Source organism: Oncorhynchus clarkii, chromosome 18, assembly GCF_045791955.1.
Source record: "Oncorhynchus clarkii lewisi isolate Uvic-CL-2024 chromosome 18, UVic_Ocla_1.0, whole genome shotgun sequence".
Lineage (NCBI taxonomy): Eukaryota > Metazoa > Chordata > Actinopteri > Salmoniformes > Salmonidae > Oncorhynchus > Oncorhynchus clarkii.
In genome coordinates, this window is record NC_092164.1 from 15156460 (window position 1) to 15177887 (window position 21428).

Consider the following 21428-nt stretch of genomic DNA (forward strand, 5'->3'; position numbering starts at 1 on the left):
ACAAAATGTAGTAGTGATTTGATTGTTTTTTGTTCACATATTAGTGTAGCGACATTTGTGTGGATTAACAGTAAAGTCGATTCATTTTTTGTTTAATTTGTGAAGCATTGATCTTCAGTGATTCTTCATAATGAAGTCCTTCCTCCCTTTGGGCTCAAATCCAACCTATCTGTCAACAACAGCAAGCAATCAGTGTAAAGTAGCCAGCCATAGTTGATTAGCAAGTCGTTTGGTAATAATGTAGAGTATCTTCATTGGAGACAAAAAAAACACTGGATATATTGCAGCAATTTAAATGTATCAACTAGTTACATTGCGCAACTATGTTGCAAGGAAGTCGGTTACACCAGGGGATGCACACATACTAGCCATAGGTCCTCCTCCCCCAATTGACAGGATTCCGTGGCTCCTCCCTGACGATATTATCCCATCGCGGTGTATCACGTCTGGCCAGCCACCCTTCGGCAAAACAGCAGTACGTTTTCTCTTTTCCCACCGGAGCTTCAAGTGCAGGACTAGCTAAACATCCCGAACACAGACAGCCATGGCAGAAAACGCCGACTTGGATAACCACCGAATTAAGAGCTTCAAAAACAAGGGGCGCGATGTCGAGGTGAGAATCTAACTAGGCTAACGTTAGCTGGCTGGCTAACTAGCCGTTAGCAACGAGTGCTTGCGAACACTCGGGGTTACCTAGCTCTCAATTCGGTTTGGTTGCTGCAGTATTCATTGTCAGTCATTGTTGAAGTTTTCTTTTTCTATAATGTGTCGCCGATTATGATATCATCCACATTCACTAACTAGCTAAAGTTTATCATGCGGAGCGGGCGCGGCTTTCGCAAGGCCTGCTAGCTAGCCAGGAAAGTTGCTAACTCTGTGCTTGCTAGCAGCTAGCTAGGTTGTGATAAACATATTTTTTGAAATTTACTCTTGGCATCAACTAAACTAAATTAAAGTAATAGTTATAATTGGTAAACGGCACCAGACAACTAACTATCGTGATGTTGGTCATGGGCATGACATTTGATATTTCGAGTTGGCAAGTCAGTCACTGTAACTTATCTGAGCTAGATACGCTTACCAGCTAACCAAACCAGCTAATTATAGCTAGTTGTATGTGTCAAAATGGGCGGATGATGCACATTAACTGTTACAAAACAACTAGCACAACTCAACTTCTACGGCTGCAACAGTTGAGATTCGGCGTTATTAATCAGTTTATAATAATATACCCAGCTAGCTAACTCATACGTGAATGAACAGCTTGCAATTCAATATCCCAGTGATCGCAGGGTGGGTGTTCAACAAACAGTGAGTTAGAGCAGTTGCACCATAAACACCATAGCACATCTGGAACTAAAGCGAATGATGCTACTGTCACCATGCTGATTCAATAAACATCCCGAGTGGTGCAGCGGTCTAAGGCACTGCATCTCAGTGCTAGAGGCGTCACGACAGACCCTGCTTCGAATCCAGGCTGTCTCACAACCTGCCGTATTTGGAGTCCTATAGGGCGGTGCACGATTGGCCCAGCGTCGTCCGGGTTTGGCCCGGGTAGGCAGTCTCTGTAAATAAGAATTTGTTCTTAACCGACTTGCCTACTTAAATAAAGGAACAATTGAAACTCAGTACTCGATGATTAGGGCCACACATTTAATTCAAAGGGACATGCCATTTCCTTTGTATCTGTATAGATCACACATCCTTAACATAAATATTCCACTTTTGGGACTACATAACATGTTGACTATCCCATATTCTTATGTATTAGAAACACAGTAATCTCGGATGGAGGGCATGATGGATTACTGTCCATCTGGTATGTGCTATATTGAGCAGAGAGGAAACAGAAGTGCGGCATGGTTGTTTTGGGGCCAAGTGCCAGTGTGACTTGCACATGTCTGACGACCCACCAGCCCCGCTGATAAGCTTGCAGCAGCTAAGCCAAGAATACGAGATGGATCACTTGTTGTCAGAGATGAAAGGCCTTGTCCAGATACAGCCCCTATCCTTTAGGCACAGTAACCTATCAGATCTATAGAAGTGCCCCAGGGCAACACACTCACCCTGCTCCTATGGTGCTGAATTCTACTGCATCAGAGGACACACACAGCATCTTCAGTGAGATTTAGGCTGTGTTTAGACTTCAAGGAATGTTAAAATCTGTAGCTTACAGAAAATGTATCCCTTTCACAAGTTCTGACCTACACCACCACAGAGGGCCACAGTGACTGCCGTGTATGACGTTGTTACAATACAATAATAATCCCAACATATAACAGGATACTCCACAATCAACATTGGCTATGCAGAATAAGTAGTATTCAAATGTAAAGAAAGGTTGAAGACCTCTGGTGTGTTCTCCAGGAGCTGAGGCAGTCTTCCCTCTCACAGGAAGTCGCCCTCTTGTCCCAGCATGGAATGAGTGTCCTAGAGAAATGCCTGGAATTCCATAGATTTGATCGATCGTTGTTGAGTTTCAGAGGTCTCTGACTTCCTCCTCCCAGCTGGCCAGCTGAGCCAATCTCAGGCTTTCTCTCATGGCTGATTCACTATCCTCCCTAAACACAGTTCCCACAAAAGGCAGTGTTGGCAAAACATTGTGTTCCGTCTTCAATAGATGGAGTTTTTCAAACGCATACGGAACCACATCTGTTTTTTACTGCAACCTTGAGTTAGGGTGTCAGATCAGGGGCAGGGTTTTGCCAGCAGCAGCGGGTCACACCTTTGAGTTGGTGGATAAATGTAAACAGAATCATTGCTTGCATGAGGGAGGTTACACAGCGTTAGTAATATGAACCAGGATGCCCCGACTGGCAATCAAGTTAACATGATCCTCTGCCGCCTGTTGCCAACATGCAGCAGTACACTTGTAATCTAAAGCCCAGTCTGTAAACAAAATGGAGCCAGTTCCAATTGACTAACATTGCATGTGGTTTGTTTGAGTGTATGGGCTGTCTTTTTAATGCTCCAGTAGTTAGGCTCATCTCTGACTGTTCTCCTCTCTCTCTTACAGACTATGCGAAGACATCGCAATGAAGTGACAGTGGAGCTGAGAAAGGTGAGCCTCAGCATCTCAATTGACTGTTTATAGTTGTCGCATCTAATGAACTAACCCATTAGCCTACTTCTGCTCCTCCCCACACTGAAATTAGAAAGGCTAAATCTCCACACTATCCTCTTGAGTTTCACCCTTCACCTCTCCCACCCTACCACACCTCTCTGGTCTCTGTTTGTGTCCTGGCCCACTCCACATATGACATTCCAGTGCTGCAGTGTCTGTCATGTACCTCTTGTTTAGGTATGTGTGGCACAACAGACAGGCACTGTCATTTTAATTGATACATGCAGGCCCTTTTTCCAGCCTGTTAAGTCTCTCTGGGATGTGGATGTTAGGTGGAAGCAGGGTTATAGAATTAATTCATCTTTATTTTGATGGGAAATGTTGCAGTTTCTGTTTATCAAATTGGCCGAGCAGCCTGGTCCACCCCCTGCCCCTTATGGGCTGCTCTGTCTGCTGAGTCCTTTTGTTTCTAAGTAGGTGTGTGTGTGTGAGGAAACTACCCCCCTTCTTATGCTCAGGTTGTTGTTGAAGAGCCAGGATGCCTTGGCTGTATTTAGGTCATCCCTCTCTCGCTCTCCCACCCTGTCAGAGAGGCCAGACTGGTCTTACCCCTCAGCCTTGGGGAGGGTTTCCCTCTCCTGGCCTGCAGAAGCGCAGAGCTCTGGCCAGGGGCCATTAAGTAGGTTCATCAGACACACAGGCTTGTCTTGGACGTATGACTCTATAGCAGCTGCTCTGGGTAGAACCATGACTTTTAGAGGGGATGGTGCCAAACTGAACTTAGATCAGCATCTGGGGGGGACTTCATTCCACTGGAATATGACTCTGAGCTAGAGCTGAGATGATATAATTAAAATGATTGACACCGACCATACCGGTCACTTATTGAAGGCATTTAGCTGATATCGTTCATTGCGATAAGAAGCCTATATTAGAGAAAAGAGAAGTTTGAAATCAAATACATTTGCTAAAATGGGTGATTTGAGAAAATGTACAAGCATCATACTAGTAGTTTAAAGGATAATTTTAAACTGTGGTGCACATCAATGTTCCAAACCTATCATTATTGCATCAATTCAAACAATTTAGCGCGGTATGGATTTTTGTCCATATCGCCCAGCTCTACTCTGAGCCCTTGGTCTTTGCACTAAGGCCCCAACGTGTCCTCTGAATGCGGCTTGCAGAAGTGTTTCAGGAAGTCTGAGCTGACCAGCAGTTTTGTAGAAACATATCCAGTAGGCCTGTATGATTTGATGACAAGTGAGAGAACTTCAGTTTTTTTTCTGCTAAAAAGCCAGGTCCTACCCTTACAGAAGAGCAAACCACTAATGTAGGATGAGTGACACAGCAGTTCTCTCACATAGCAGTATGTGTGCTGCAGAAGAGAACCGTCTGTGCAGAGATGGATGCATTCCTCCCTCGTGCTATCTGCCACTAACATCACTGGGAGGTTATGGGAGAAGTCTTAGCCTGTAGGAGTCAAGCAGGGAATCTATTCCCTCGCTGTGTGGGTGAATGTTTCCAATAGCATTCACTCCTATATTCCTTCTATATTCCCCCCCCCCCCCCCCCCCCCCCCCCCCCCCAGAACAAACGAGATGAGCACCTTCTGAAGAAGAGGAACGTTCCACAGGAGGAGAGCCTGGAAGACTCAGACATAGACTCTGACTTCAAAGGGGTGAGTCAGTCCTCATTCTCTCTCACACTATGGCTTCAAGTTCAGGAATGATAGGGATATGTTTCCTAGCTCTAACCTTGCACCATGTAAACGCGTAGCTACAGCAAATCTCACAACTCTAGTTTTTTGTTTTGCAGCAAAATGTAACACTGGAAGCCATCTTACAGGTAAGCCTGCATTCTGTCAGTGTTGTTGAGACCCATCCCGTACATACACCTTGAGCTGTTGGCGCTAACCTCGTGTTCTCGCTCTCCTTCCTGTCAGAATGCTGTCAGTGACAACGGACTCATCCAGCTCAGTGCCGTGCAGGCAGCCAGAAAACTCTTGTCCAGTGACAGAAACCCCCCCATCGACGACTTGATTAAGTCTGGCATCCTGCCCATCCTGGTCAAATGCCTGGAGAGGGACGACAAGTAAGTCTGCTTTATGGGGGGGAGGAAGAGACTGTATGGGTCACCTTTGCCCTGGAAGAGTAATTGAAAGATGGTGGTAAATTGCCCCTGTGGTAATTCTGTGTGATGCCCCCTTTCAAAAGTCTGAGAAGGGCAAAAGGAGAGGAGAGTGAATGAGTGGGTAGACTAGCCCCGTATGTGTCAGACTGCTCTCTCTCCATTGTCTCTCTCTACATTCTCTGTCATGCTCTGGGGATACTGGTGTGCCCTCCCTCTCCTCCGCATGGCTGGGCTGATGTGAACACTGTAGCAGGCTGCAGACACACAGACGGATAGGAGAGAAAGTGTGTGTTCCGCTCTGCTGCACTAGCACTGCCCCACAGCTGACAGCTCTGTCTCTTCAGTGGTGGGGATGGGGAGCGATTAGGGGTACTCCCCTGGAGGGGGGGGGGGGGGTGTAAACAGGAGGGTGGGGGAGGTTGGGTGATGGAGGCAGGAGCGTGAGGAGACGCAGAGAGAGAGATTGATAGATATACACCCACATACACTACCGTTCAGAAGTTTGAGGTCACTTAGAAATGTCCTTGTTTTGAAAGAAAGCAAAAAAAATTGTCCCTTAAAATAACATCAAATTGATCAGAATTACAGTGTAGACATTGTTAATGTTGTAAATGATTATTGTAGCTGGAAACGGCTGATTTTTAATGGAATATCTACATAGGTGTACAGAGGCCCATTATCAGCAATCATCACTCCTGTCTTCCAATGGCACGTTGTGTTAGCTAAACTTGGATTATCATTTTAAAAGGCTAATTGATCATTCAAAAACCCTTTTGCAATTATGTTAGCACAGCTGAAAACTGTTCTGATTAAAGAAGCTATGAAATTGGCCTTCTTTAGACTAGTTGAGTATCTGGAGCAACAGAATTTGTGGGTTTGATTACAGGCTCAAAATGTCCAGAAACAAATTACTTTCTTCTGAAACTCGTCAGTCTATTCTTGTTCTGAGAAATGAAGGCTATTCCATGTGAGAAATCGCCAAGAAACTGAAGATCTCGTACAACACTGTGTTCTACTCACTTCACAGAACAGTACAAACGGCCTCTAACCAGAATAGAAAGGAGTGGGAGGCCCTGATGCCCAACTGAGCAAGAGGACAAGTGCATTCGTGTCTAGTTTGAGAAACGGACGCCTCACAAGTCCCTCAACTGGCAGCTTCATTAAATAGTACCTGCAAAACACCAGTTTCAATGTCAACAGTGAAGAGGCGACTCCGGGATGCTGGCCTTCTAGGCAGAATTGCAAAGAAAAAGCCATATCTCAGACTGGCCAATAAAAAGTAGAAGATTAAGATGGGCAAAAGAACAGACACTGAACAGAGGAACTCTGCCTAGAAGACCAGCATCCCGGAGTCGCCTCCTTAACTGTTGGTGTTGAGACTATTGTTTTGCTGGTACTATTTAAAGAATCTGCCAGTTGAGGACTTGTGAGGCATCTCTTTCTCAAACTAGACACTCCAATGGACTTGTCCTCTTGCTCAGTGGTGCACTGGGGCCTCCTACTCCTTTCTATTCTGGTTAGAGGCAGTTTGCGCTAACAACCTGCCATTGGAACACAAGAGTGATGGTTGCTGATAATGGGCCTCTGTACACCTATGTAGACATTCCATTAAAAATGATCCTTCTCCAGCTACAATAGTAATTTACAACATTAATGTCTACACTGTATTTCAGATCAATTTGAGTTTATTTTAATGGACAAAAATGTTGATTTTGTTTCAAAAACAAGGTACAGTGCCTTGCGAAAGTATTCGGCCCCCTTGAACTTTGCGACCTTTTGCCACATTTCAGGCTTCAAACATAAAGATATAAAACTGTATTTTTTTGTGAAGAATCAACAACAAGTGGAACACAATCATGAAGTGGAACGACATTTATTGGATATTTCAAACTTTTTTAACAAATCAAAAACTGAAAATTGGGCGTGCAAAATTATTCAGCCCCTTTACTTTCAGTGCAGCAAACTCTCTCCAGAAGTTCAGTGAGGATCTCTGAATGATCCAATGTTGACCTAAATGACTAATGATGATAAATACAATCCACCTGTGTGTAATCAAGTCTCCGTATAAATGCACCTGCACTGTGATAGTCTCAGAGGTCCGTTAAAAGCGCAGAGAGCATCATGAAGAACAAGGAACACACCAGGCAGGTCCGAGATACTGTTGTGAAGAAGTTTAAAGCCGGATTTGGATACAAAAAGATTTCCCAAGCTTTAAACATCCCAAGGAGCACTGTGCAAGCGATAATATTGAAATGGAAGGAGTATAAGACCACTGCAAATCTACCAAGACCTGGCCGTCCCTCTAAACTTTCAGCTCATACAAGGAGAAGACTGATCAGAGATGCAGCCAAGAGGCCCATGATCACTCTGAATGAACTGCAGAGATCTACAGCTGAGGTGGGAGACTCTGTCCATAGGACAACAATCAGTCGTATATTGCACAAATCTGGCCTTTATGGAAGAGTGGCAAGAAGAAAGCCATTTCTTAAAGATATCCATAAAAAGTGTCGTTTAAAGTTTGCCACAAGCCACCTGGGAGACACACCAAACATGTGGAAGAAGGTGCTTTGGTCAGATGAAACCAAAATTGAACTTTTTGGCAACAATGCAAAACGTTATGTTTGGCGTAAAAGCAACACAGCTGAACACACCATCCCCACTGTCAAACATGGTGGTGGCAGCATCATAGTTTGGGCCTGCTTTTCTTCAGCAGGGACAGGGAAGATGGTTAAAATTGATGGGAAGATGGATGGAGCCAAATACAGGACCATTCTGGAAGAAAACCTGATGGAGTCTGCAAAAGACCTGAGACTGGGACGGAGATTTGTCTTCCAACAAGACAATGATCCAAAACATAAAGCAAAATCTACAATGGAATGGTTCAAAAATAAACATATCCAGGTGTTAGAATGGCCAAGTCAAAGTCCAGACCTGAATCCAATCGAGAATCTGTGGAAAGAACTGAAAACTGCTGTTCACAAATGCTCTCCATCCAACCTCACTGAGCTCGAGCTGTTTTGCAAGGAGGAATGGGAAAAAAATTCAGTCTCTCGATGTGCAAAACTGATAGACATACCCCAAGCGACTTACAGCTGTAATCGCAGCAAAAGGTGGCGCTACAAAGTATTAACTTAAGGGGGCTGAATAATTTTGCACGCCCAATTTTTCAGTTTTTGATTTGTTAAAAAAGTTTGAAATATCCAATAAATGTCGTTCCACTTCATGATTGTGTCCCAAATGTTGTTGATTCTTCACAAAAAAATACAGTTTTATATCTTTATGTTTGAAGCCTGAAATGTGGCAAAAGGTCGCAAAGTTCAAGGGGGCCGAATACTTTCGCAAGGCACTGTATATAGGAGCCACAGAAGACCACATTAGACCGAGGTGGGGGTTAGTGGTGATGCAGGGTGATATGGATTGTTGATCAGTAGCCATGTGCTGTTGATGGGCTTATTGGTCGTGTTTTGTTATCTGGGGACAGCTTCTGTTTGTCTCTTCATATAGCTAGGCTCATTTACTCTCTCCTCTTCCCCAGTCCCTCTCTCCAGTTTGAGGCTGCCTGGGCGTTGACCAACATAGCATCAGGGACGTCACAACAGACTCAAGCTGTTGTCAAATCTAGTAAGTAGTTTCTAGTTCTTCAGTGGCCCAGTTTCAAACTGACCCATCAGGCATACATAATGGACCGGTCTATATGAGCCAACCTATCCATCTGGTTCCTGGTATAGAAACACCTGTTCTCAACTGTCTTCCCCATCTCTCTGTCTCTTGTCTGCCAGACCCTCACTCTACCTCTGTCTAACTTATGTCTCTTTCTTTACCTCTGTCAACTGATGTTTCTGTCTCTCTCTGTTGTCTACAACGTTGTCTAACATATGGGTCTGCCTTTCTCTCTACATGTCCAGATGCTGTGCCTCTATTCCTGCGGCTGCTACAATCTCCTCACCAGAACGTATGTGAACAGGCCGTGTGGGCGCTAGGCAACATCATCGGTGAGTGATGGCTCGCACACATGCATACACACACACACTGGCCGATGCCAGTCAATGACACACCTGTGTTCTTCCCGTGCAGGCGATGGACCGCAGTGCAGGGATTACGTAATCTCCCTGGGCGTGGTCAAGCCCCTGCTGTCATTTATTAACCCCTCCATCCCCATCACCTTCCTCCGCAACGTCACCTGGGTCATCGTCAACCTCTGCCGCAACAAGGACCCACCGCCCCCCATGGAGACAGTACAGGAGGTAAGACAGACAGAGGTGTGTGAGACCCAGCACAGTCATTCAATCGAACTGGATTTCATTGATATCCATCTTGTCTCATCGCTGCAACGGGCTCAGGAGAGGAGAAGGTTGAGTCATGCGTCTTCTGAAACATGACCCGCCAAACAGCGCTTCTTAACACCTGCCCGCTTAACCTGGAAGCCAGCTGCACCAATGTGTTGGAGGAAACACCGTCCAACTGACGACTGAAGTCAGCCTGCAGGCGCCCAGCCCGCCACGAGTCGCTTTAGCGCGATGATCCAAGTAAAGCCCCCCCGGCCAAACCCTCCCCTAACCCAGACAAGGCAGGGACTCCTGGTCACGGCCGGTTGTGACACAGCCTGGAATCGAACCCGGGTCTGTAGTGACACCTCAAGCACTGCGATGCAGTGCCTTAGACTGCTGCACCACTCGGAGGCCAATCTGACTGAATTATGATCTTCACATAGACGCTTGTCGTCAATATTAGCTGAACCCTTTTCCCAACAGCTCTGGCTGTGTTCCATGTGTTTGGCTCTGAGGACAATCAGACGATGGGGGGTTTGATTAGGGAAAGTGGTCTGGGACTTTGGGTGCTGCCTAGCATTCTGCTTCCCTGTTCCCAACCATCTAGCCTGGTCCTGGAGGTCTGCAGTGTCTGCCTGCTGAAACAGAAGACACCCTGGGTCCTGTCTGTTGATCTATAGTCGCTTCATTGTACGCCTCCAATCATTATGCCTGACTCTCTCTCCTCTCCTCCTCTTCCAGATTCTACCTGCTCTCTGTGTATTGATATACCACACTGATATAAATGTAAGTATCACCCTACTATCACAACAGCAAAGCTAGTTGCTTTGCCATTCCCTATGGAAATTCCCTGGTTCTAACTCTGTCCTCTCTCTGTGGTCAGATCCTAGTGGATACAGTGTGGGCCTTGTCCTATCTCACAGATGGAGGGAACGAACAGATCCAGATGGTCATCGACTCGGGGGTTGTCCCCTTCCTCGTCCCCCTGCTCAGCCACCAAGAGGTCAAAGTTCAGGTATGTCTGCTTCCTTTCCCCTGATTGGAAGTAGGATTAGGGCTGTTACGGTGACCGTATTACCGCCACATCAGTGGTCATTAGTCATGTCCGCAGTCAAATGCCACGTGACCGTTTAGTCAGGGTAACTAGGCTTCTATAGCTCTGATGCTGCTGCTGTTCTTTAGTAGCCTACCAAACTTGCTAACTACCTGGTACTCAGCCCTCTAATGTCCCTCTAATCACTCTGAAATGAATGCAAATGTATTTGAAAATCTAATCAAACACTTCATGAGAGCTCATGTTGCGCAACATTTTAATAGGCTATGCAATTGCGTGAGAGAACAGTGATGGCTTCTATTAAAAAGAGGAGGATCCCATCAGCTTTCTATGGGCTAGGCCTACTATATTTATTTCTCAACTTTCCTAATATTAAGCACATTGCTTCTCTTTACAACAGGAGTATAGCCTACCTGGCTGGCATGAAAATAAACCACAGCGTCCTCAATTCACTATATAAGTGCATAGATCGCATCATTTTTTTCCCCCCTTCACCTGTTCTGTCTGATGGGTGACAATATTAGCCTATCGTTTGTGAGTGATGTATTATCACTTGTGAATGATGCCCAGTGTGTGCAGTAAGACAAACGCTGCATGCTTTTTTCCCCCAACTTTTTCCAATCACCTCATGTAGCCTAGCCCATAGGCCTATATGTTTTGATAAGGTTTGTATCACAACTAAAGTGGCCAAATAACTTCTTAAAATGGAGCACATGAATCCACTTTTCAACCGGTGTAGTGCCTAACTGGCATACATAGGTGGCGCTTGAGTTTCAAGTTTGATGAATTACATTTTCACCATAGAAATGCACCTTATTTAATATTAAAGCATTACATGCAGAATCGCATTTACGTTCACTTTGAGAACAGTGTTTTCCTGCTAATTGATTGCATTTTGGAACATTCGTGCTTATAGCCTACTGCCGTGTGCGCATTGCTGCACTTATGTGATGAAATAGCCTAATAGTTGATCAACATTTTAAGATAAATGCTCTGATCTGTTGCATCAACCTCATTGCTTTTAAAGTTATTTTTTGATGTGAGTGGTTGTATTAATTTGGGCTTTATCGTATTCCACAACAGGCCCAGAGTATGTTTAGAATAATGATTTATTTCACAGAAGGACAAGCGGACCAACAGAATAGGTACATTTTTGTACTATGGGGGACAGTAGATTGACATATGCTAGTTCTTTTGCTGTTCGTTAGGTCTCCTCATCTTGTTGGCTGATGAAAAGTAGGCTAAATGTGAACCGTTCTAACATAAAGCCGAAGCGCGCAGTTGCGTCATGATGTGTCGGTCTTCACTTGTAGCCTACTTCTTAGCTGAGATGCCTGTGAGAAGGACCTGATCACGTGACAGGCAGATCTTTTTTTTAGGGGATTAAGGCCACACAAGGGGATGCCGCTGGGAAATTCGAGGCCCGTTGAGAGTATTATCAAGTGCTTGTCAACTTGTGAATGAGAGACTGATGGTGTGCAGCCGGCACCAGAAACAGTGCTCATGCCATTCATGAGACTTTATTCAAATCATCATCAGTCGCATCATGCGGCCTTGTGTTTTCATTTTTAATGCATTCTATCTCCCAACGTTGGTGTATCAACTAGTTGCATACATAACTAAATTAAACATATAGGAGTACCTGTTTTTTTTTATTGCTCAACACAGAATAGCTGCATTTGCAAACAACTTAAATTGTTTGGAGAAAATATCCTTTATTTAATTTAGCAATTGTGTTCTTCATACTATAAAATAATGCTTGTCTGCTAAACTAGTGTAGCCCACAGTCATTTGGTATAGCCAGATCAGGACCTAACAAGGGCAACTCAGAGTGTGCTATTCTGTTCTTCTGAAATAGACTACATTTTCTTTTGAGCTGTCTAAAATAAATAGTGGATTTATTGTGAGGGTGTAGGCTATATTACATGGATTTATTAGATGTCCCAAAGGTCTGCATCGGTGACTTGTAGTCTGTGTGGAAGCCAGGAGATACTAAACGTGTTTATGTTAAATAACGGTCAATTACCCTGTGAGTGACAGTTTATTTGCTCGACAATCACCGGCTGACAATTTCATGACCGTCACATCCCTAAGTAGGATGAAGTCGCCCCTACTCTGATCTAACGTCCGTTTCCAGTTTTCCCTCTAATGGTTGAGGTTAGGCTTGTGGGAAGGGTAATATACCTGGAACTTACTGTATGGAATGTGTGACTTCCTGTGACGTCATTAACCACCTATGATGTCATATCCTGTAGACTGCAGCTCTGAGGGCAGTGGGGAACATTGTGACGGGGACAGACGAGCAGACGCAGGTGGTGCTCAACTGTGACGTCCTTTCGCACTTCCCCAACCTGCTCACACACCCCAAGGAGAAGATCAACAAGGTAACAGGCACACTTTTAGATGCTATTGGTGGCATATGTTTGTTTTGCTGTAATTAAGTCCTGTAGCGTTGAAATGGGATGGACCCCAGTGTCGTTTATTTCCAACAGTATCTATACCTCTGTGTAACGGTCTCAGTCGTACTCATGTGGTCCATGGTGTGCGTGTCTGTGGGTTTCTCTCAGCTGAATGGCTTCCTGTGTGTGTGTGTATCCCTCCCGCCCACTAGGAGGCCGTGTGGTTCCTGTCCAACATCACAGCAGGCAACCAGCAGCAGGTGCAGGCCGTCATCGACGCTGGCCTGCTGCCCATGATCATCCACCAGCTGGCTAAGGTGAGTCGCTGAGCCCTTATGTAGCCCTACGAAGCATTATGTAGCCCCTATGTCCTTGTGGAGATCTGTAAGGAACACTACCCTAACCACTGACAACCTCTCTCTGTGTTTGTCTGCAGGGAGACTTTGGCACACAGAAGGAGGCAGCCTGGGCCATCAGCAACTTGACAATAAGTGGAAGAAAGGATCAGGTATGTTCTACCAGGGCTGTTTCCATCAATACCCAATCCATACAGCGTTGCGTTTTGTATGGTCCTGATTGGCTGGTTAAGTTTACCCGTCTGTAGGCAAAGCACGGCCCCGATAGGCTGATCTGCTATGTTCTACCCGACCCTATAGGTGGAGTACCTAGTGCAGCAGAATGTGGTTCCTCCGTTCTGCAGCCTGCTATCTGTGAAGGACTCCCAAGTGGTTCAGGTGGTCCTGGACGGCCTCAAGAACGTCCTCATCATGGCCGGGGAAGAGGCCAGCACCATCGCTGAGATCATAGAGGAGTGTGGAGGTCAGTGTGTGTGTTAGAGGGGGGAGTGCTTGTGTCAGTTCACCATGTTGCCATTGTATGACAGTGTAGTGTTGTTACTGTGAAACACACATTCTAGATTGATTCACTGTGATGGACTTTCATGCTAATTTCTCTCTGCCCATCAGGTCTAGAGAAGATCGAGAACCTTCAGCAGCATGAAAACGAGGACATCTACAAACTAGCCTTCGAGATCATCGACCAGTACTTCTCAGGAGACGATGTGAGTACCTCTGCTCTGACAGAAGCCCTACAGTTTGCACACCGTTAGAACCCAGCGCTGTCCTGACAGTGCTGTGCTGGGTGTAGGATGTGTGCTACAGAAACGCAGGGTCTTTTTCCTCCTCTTCCTCTGTCAATGGGGTAAGACGGAGGAATCGGCTATAGGCCTTGTTACATAATTCTATATATAATCTAATGAAAATTTGACCTATGTTTTCTGTAGTGACAGTGAATCTAGTCTCCACTCTGTGTGTTTGTTCATCTATGGCACCACCCTGATCCATTTATTTTCCTCGTTTCTTTTTAGATTGATGAGGATCCCAGTTTGATCCCCGAAGCCACTCAGGGCGGAACATTCAACTTTGACCCCGCCACCAACCTGCAAGCAAAGGAGTTCAAGTTTTAAAGGCAAACGTCCACCTAGTAGGTCTAACTCTCTAGCTGCTCTGAACCCTCCAGTCACCTCCTTCCCAACATCAATCACTGACTCACTAACAACAGTTCAAGCACTGAAGGAAGGATCATTGTTATCCATCTCTTTTCAAGCATCTCACAGCGATGCTTATAAATGTTCCAGAAAGAGAGAACGCCTAGTCCGTCATTCCTGCAGTTGCCAAAAAGTTGCTATTATCCTCTTACTCAGACACGTTCACACACACATACACCCTGAAGAGACTGAAGTCATCTGTGTGCATGGACCAATGATCTTGTTCTACCAATCATCATATCAGCAAAGAAGAGGAATGGTCTCATTTAAAGGCGTGCTCTTCTCTGGAGTCTGGGATCAGAGCACGTTGGACACGGCGACTGAAGACACTCAACCTCCGAGTTAATTGACTCTTGAGGAGTACGGACAGCATCTAGGCCGTCCTTTGTTAAACATTCTAATTGATGACCTCATCAAAGGGCTGTTACTTATTCAGTCCTCATTGAACTACAGGTTTTTTTTTTTGAACAGAACACTGAGAATGAATGCTCTCAAACCCCTTCTCAGAGGGTAGAGAAGTGAGCAGTTGACAAATTCCCAAGTGGACTGAACAGATTTCAACAACCACCTATCACTATAATATTATTCCTTTTAGTTGTGAAATCATCATGAAATACAATGGATTTAAAGTACAAAAAAAAATATTTAAAATGATGCAACAGGGAAATTCTGAAATGAATAACAAGGAAGACTTTGTAGCATTGATCTATGGATGGCTTGCTGGTGGAATGGTTTTTGGGTTGAGAGGAGGGGATTGGAGTTGAGCTGGAACCAAACGCACCTCTCCTCAGAACCTTTAAACTGGGTTTTGGATCAGTCCCGCTTACCAGGTTCTATCCTCTGAACGAGAAACCCCTCAACAACGAATAAGCCTTAAAAACCAGGCTTCAACTGGGCGTTTCCAAAAGACATCCATCTCCTCTTGCAGGGGAGACATATCGTCGGACATTGAATTTAATGACTCAATAATTTGAGGAAATATTTTGGAAAGATATATCGGTAGAGGGACAGAGAAAGACAATGTAACACTGATTTCATCTGTGTAGATTCCACATCTGCAGTTTCTATTCAGTCTTATGCACACTTCAGTCACCCCTCCCTCTGCTTACTGTGTGTGGAAAGCAATGTTTGCTTCGATAAGTCAAAGCTATGGTTGCATTGCAATGGTCCATTGACCATACAGTTGTTCTATATGCTACATCTAATTCTACAATTTAAGAGTATTTCCCCAACTGTCTGAAGTTTGGTCTGTACAAAGCAGCTGCATTTTGCCAGTCATCCATCGATCGGTTCACTTTGCGAGGCTGTAATGTTTTTACTGTTGAAAGATTAACAGGGAAGTTTAGTTTTTAAACGTGTAACGTGATCGATGACTTGATTGAAAATTCTCTTGTGAACTGGACTTTTGTCTTGATTTCCCTCCAGCATTTATTTGTGAAGGGACCGGAAAAAACAAATTACATTTGGACTAATGTAGTTATGTTTTGGCTGCTAACTACTGAGAAGGCATGGGGACTATTTCAGGGGAGCGGCCCACGCCTTTTTGGACTAGCCATTCACAACCGATGAACAAAGTCTAGCTGGTGTACAGTCATTGATCTAGATTCTAGAGACATCGAATGAGAGCCACTTTAAAGAATGGAATTGTTTGTCTTGTATCAAAGTGATACAAGTTTATGCTTTTGGGCAAGATTTTTACTTGCTAACGAAACATGTATTAAATACGAAAAAGCAACAGATAGCATTTTGGCCTCTGTCTTACTTTTTATACATTTTAGAATCCATATCTCTTTAAGGTGGCTCAATGTTCCTTTCAACTCTTGTGCATATTAAAGAAAATGAGTTGAAATCCATTTTGCCTTTGTGTTTTTTCACTAGGTAAACTGAGAACCATGGCACGGTTTATTTGGATCCCCATTTTGTTTATGCAGAAGAGGCAGTTACTCTTCCTGGGGTCTACAAAACTGATAGACAAGGACAGTCGCACAAATGTATAATACCAGTGGTGGAAGAAGTACCCAATTGTCATACTTGAGTAAAAGTAAAGATACCTTTAATAGAAAATGACTCCAGTGAAGTGAAAGTCACCCAGTAAAATAATACTTGAGTAAAAGTATAGGTTTTAAATGTACTTAAGTATAAATCATTTCAAATTCCTTATATTAAGCAAACCAGACCACATTTTCTTTTTTTAGTTTACGGATAGCCAGGGGCACACTCCAATACTCAGACAATTTAGAAATGAAATGAAGCATTTGTTTAGTGAGTCGGTCAGATCATAGGCATTAGGGGTGACTAGAGATGTTCTCTTGATAAGTGTGGGAAATTGACAATTTTCTGTCCTGCTAAGCATTCAAAATGTAATGGGTACTTTTGGGTGTCAGGATAAATGTATGGAGTAAAAAGTAAAACATTTTTTTTAGGAATGTAGTGAAGTGCAGATACCCAAAAGTACTTTACACCACTGTAAAATACGATATACAAACAATATAAAAAGTTTGACTAGACAAATATACTATGCTTGATTTATACTATTGTCAGTCGCTATCCAATCTGCTGTCCAAGGTCCTGATTTCGGACCTCCTCCTGGTTGATTCTACAATCGGCGTGGCAAGATGGTCGACTGACCGCTCTAACAATTTCTCAAAGGCGAATGGCATGCGGCAGGTGGGAACATTCTAGCCAATGAGTGCAGAGACCCGTGTGAACTTGCACAACCGATAAAAAAAATTGTCGCAATGCCACGTGCAGGACACATCAGTGCACTCTTAATAACATAAGAATTATGAAACTTATATTTGATCAAAATGGCAATTAATTTATCTTCACTAGATTCACTACATTGCTGTCCCCCCCATACAAAAACTCCTCACTTGGTCTGCTTAAAAGTCTGCTTATTTTCACGCGGACATATTTTGGGCGGAGTCGAAACTCGCTTCGCCTCTGGTTCACCAACTTCAGCTTCCCCTTCATTTTCTCTTAGGAGGGCCCACAAGTGTAGAGATTTATCCGACCGCCAGCCATGTACTTCTCACAGCGTGACACTGGGGCAGGGGGAAGATGACTACGGAATCCATTTGGTACAAGACCATAGACAAGACCATAGAGAATGATAGAGGCCTCTAAGTGGGCCAAAATATATACACTCCTCAAAAAAATTAATGGAACACTAAAATAACACATCCTAGATCTGAATGAATGAAATATTCTTATTAAATAATTTCTTTACTTAGTTGAATGTGCTGACAACAAAATCACACAAATGATCAATGGAAATCAAATTTATCAACCCATGGAGGTCTGGATTTGGAGTCACACTCAAAATTAAAGTGGAAAACCACACTACAGGCTGATCCAACTTTGATGTAATGTCCTTAAAACAAGTCAAAATGAGGCTCAGTAGTGTGTGTGGCCTCCACGTGCCTGTATGACCTCCCTACAACGCCTGGGCATGCTCCTGATGAGGTGGCGGATGGTCTCCTGAGGGATCTCCTACCAGACCTGGACTAAAGCATCCGCCGACTCCTGGACAGTCTGTGGTGCAACGTGGTGTTGGTGGATGGAGCGAGACATGATGTACCAGATGTGCTCAATTGGATTCAGGTCTGGGGAACGGGCGGGCCAGTACTTAGCATCAATGCCTTCCTCTTGCAGGAACTGCTGACACACTCCAGCCACACGAGGTCTTGCATTAGGAGGAACCCAGGGCCAACCGCACCAGCATATGGTCTCACAAGGGATCTGAGGATCTCATCTCGGTACCTAATGGCAGTCAGGCTACCTCTGGCGAGCACATGGAGGGCTGTGCGGCCCCCCAAAGAAATGCCACCCCACACCATGACTGACCCACCGCCAAACCGGTCATGCTGGAGGATGTTGCAGGCAGCAGAACGTTCTCCACGGCGTCTCCAGACTGTCACGTCTGTCACGTGCTCAGTGTGAACCTGCTTTCATCTGTGAAGAGCACAGGGCGCCAGTGGTGAATTTGCCAATCTTGGTGTTCTCTGGCAAATGCCAAACGTCCTGCACGGTGTTGGGATGTAAGCACAACCCTCACCTGTGGACGTTGGGCCCTCACCACCCTCATGGAGTCTGTTTCTGATCGTTTGAGCAGACACATGCACATTTGTGGCCTGCTGGAGGTCATTTTGCAGGGTTCTGGCAGTGCTCCTCCTGCTCCTCCTTGCACAAAGGCGGAGGTAGCGGTCCTGCTGCTGGGTTGTTGCCCTCCTACGGCCTCCTCCACGTCTCCTGATGTACTGGCCTGTCTCCTGGTAGCGCCTCCATGCTCTGGACACTATGCTGACAGACACAGCAAACCTTGCCACAGCTCGTATTGATGTGCCATCCTGGATGAGCTGCACTACCTGAGCCACATGTGTGGGTTGTAGACTCCGTCTCATGCTACCACTAGAGTGAAAGCACCGCCAGCATTCAAAAGTGACCAAAACATCAGCCAGGAAGCATAGGAACTGAGAAGTGGTCTGTGGTCACCACCTGCAGAACCACTCCTTTATTGGGGGTGTCTTGCTAATTGCCTATAATTTCCACCTGTTGTCTATTCCATTTGCACAACAGCATGTGAAATTTATTGTCAATCAGTGTTGCTTCCTAAGTGGACAGTTTGATTTCACAGAAGTGTGATTGACTTGGAGTTACATTGTGTCGTTTAAGTGTTCCCTTTATTTTTTGGAGCAGTGTATTAGAATGGGAAGTGTCATTGAGAGCTTCCACCATTGTAATGAAGTCAACTGGGTGGGACTTCCAACTTCATTGAATGATCCCGACTGGTGACTCTGTTAGCGTCATGTCCAACCGGGTCATCAGGACGGATCAGCCAATCATGAAGAAGAAAATGTACTACTTCAAAATTGAGATTGACAGCATCGGCAGGGCAGGCAGACACTAATGTCACAGATACAAAGATGAGTCCTCTACCTAGCTTTATGGATGAGACGATAGTTGCAAGTTCAAAGAGTAATTTGCATGGTTTGAGTCAAGTTTTCTGAGAAAATGGTATCGGCGGCGTTTAAAGAAGCCCAATCTCTCTTTACTCCCGTGACGGTTTATTCTCTGCTGGCCTGCGCCGCTCAGTTCGTCGTGGGTTACATCCTCGCGCAGATATGGGGACACAAATGCTCTGGAACTGATAGATGGTTGCTCGTGTGGCTTTTCTACCACGCAATTGTTCACATTACCTTGGTGAGTGTGTGATGTGAGTGAGAAGGCTTGGTGTACATGTTGCCACGGTTCCAACAAGTGACTTCAGACAATATTTTTGCTGAACTTTAAGTAGTAGGATTAAGCAAAATAAACTTTTTTTTTTTATCATGCAAAATATAAATTAAATTAAATTGTGCGTGTGTTTGAGATGTGCTTTGGGGCCTGGTTGTGGGGAGACATCTAGTGGACATAGTATTAAAATGAATAATATACAGGAATGGAGTATCAATCACTGTTAGTGCTGGAGTAGAACAAAAACGTGCACCCTCTGGCCCTGGGGTCCCCCGGGAATATATTGAGATACTGCTCTTAACAGTTATCCTGTCCATGTAGGGAAGGAGTATGGAAAGGCAGATGAGCACTGGCTCCACTCTGACCCCACCATCGTCTCCTTGGAGCTGCTGACGGTGGTCCTGGACGGCATCCTGACGTTGGTGCTTGTCTATGCCATCGTCAAGGACAAACACTACAGGTAGGAACACTGGTACTAAATATGCTTCATTGTCAGGCTTTTCTCATGCTTTATGCCATTCATTTCTATATTGGTGCCATATTTCTTTATAGAGAACACTAATTATTATATTCAGAATTGTCCCATTACACAAACAAGTGTTTACATCCCATTAGCAAGTCACAATTTAAATGTTTATAGGGTCTGTCTTCAGCATGTGATGTGTTGAATGACCTATTACCATATACATAGATGCATTTGGAAAGTATTCAGACCCCTTTTGTTACAGCCTTATTCTGTTTTCCCCTCAATCTACAAACAATACCCATAATGACAAAGCGAAAACAGGTCAAACATTTTAAACATGTATTCAATCTAAAAAGAAACCTTACTTAAGGATTTTTTGCTATGAGACTCAAAATTTAGCTCTGGGGGTATCCTATTTCCATTGATCATCCTTGATGTTTCTACAACTTGATTGGAGTCCACCTGTGGTAAATTCAATAGATTGGGCATGATTTGGAAAGGCACACACCTGTCTATGTCCCACAGTTGGCAGTGCATGTCAGAGCAAAAACCAAGCCATGAGGTCAAAGGAATTGTCCGAAGAGCTCCGAGACAGGATTGTGTCAAGGTGACAGATCTGGGGAAGGGTACCAAACATTTTCTGCAGCGTTGAAGGTTGCCAAGAACACAGTGGCCTCCATCATTCTTAAATGGAAGAAGTTTGGAACCACTAAGACTCTTCCTAGAGCTGGCCGCCCGTCCAAACTGAGCAATCAGGGGAGAAGGGCCTTGGTCATGGAGGTGACCAAGAACCTGATTGTCACTCTGACAGAGCTCCAGAGTTCCTCTGTGGAGATGGGAAAACCTTCCAGAAGGAAAACAATCTCTTCAGCACTCCTCCAAATCAGGCCTTTATGGTAGAGTGGCCAGTAAATGGCACGTGGCAGCCCGCTTGGAGTATGCCAAAAAGGCACCTAAAGACAATCAGACCATGAGAAACAAGATTCTCTGGTCTGATGAAATCAATATTGACATCTTTGGCCTGAATGCCAAGCGCCATGTCTGGAGGAAACCTGGCACAATCCCTATGGTGAGGTATGGTGGCAGCATCATGCTGTTGGGACAGTTGCGGGGACTGGGAGACTAGTCAGGATTGAGGGAAAGATGAACGGAGCAAAGTACAGAGAGATCCTTGATGAAAACCTGCTCAGGACCTCAGACTGGGGCAACAGGACAACCAACCTAAGCACACAGCCAAGACAACGCAGGAGTGGCTTCGGGACAAGG

At 44.8% G+C, this 21428-nt stretch overlaps 1 protein-coding gene across 2 annotated transcripts; it reads left to right on the top strand.

The window, feature by feature from the left end:
- Positions 1–373: 373 nt before the first annotated feature.
- On the top strand, positions 374–16314 carry LOC139373063 (karyopherin alpha 3 (importin alpha 4)). Of its 2 annotated transcripts, none has more exons than XM_071113106.1 (16): positions 374–613; positions 3017–3061; positions 4653–4742; positions 4880–4909; positions 5007–5155; positions 8730–8815; positions 9094–9186; positions 9269–9438; positions 10204–10248; positions 10346–10477; positions 12772–12900; positions 13128–13232; positions 13352–13423; positions 13572–13734; positions 13881–13975; positions 14282–16314. In XM_071113106.1, the coding sequence occupies exons 1-16, from the start codon at positions 545–547 to the stop codon at positions 14378–14380; spliced, it is 1572 nt and encodes a 523-aa protein (XP_070969207.1). In that variant the 5' UTR covers positions 374–544; the 3' UTR covers positions 14381–16314. The 2 variants fall into 2 exon arrangements, with proteins under 2 accessions (XP_070969207.1, XP_070969208.1); XM_071113107.1 differs by having other exon boundaries at positions 9100–9186.
- Positions 16315–21428: the final 5114 nt, after the last annotated feature.

Excerpts from the sequence above, each read along its gene's own strand:
- LOC139373063 (XM_071113106.1), top strand. The coding sequence starts at position 545 with ATGGCAGAAAACGCCGACTTGGATAACCACCGAATTAAGAGCTTCAAA. Across the intron at positions 10,249-10,345 it reads TATACCACACTGATATAAAT|ATCCTAGTGGATACAGTGTG; the intron begins GTAAGTATCACC and ends CTCTGTGGTCAG. Across the intron at positions 12,901-13,127 it reads CCAAGGAGAAGATCAACAAG|GAGGCCGTGTGGTTCCTGTC; the intron begins GTAACAGGCACA and ends CCCGCCCACTAG.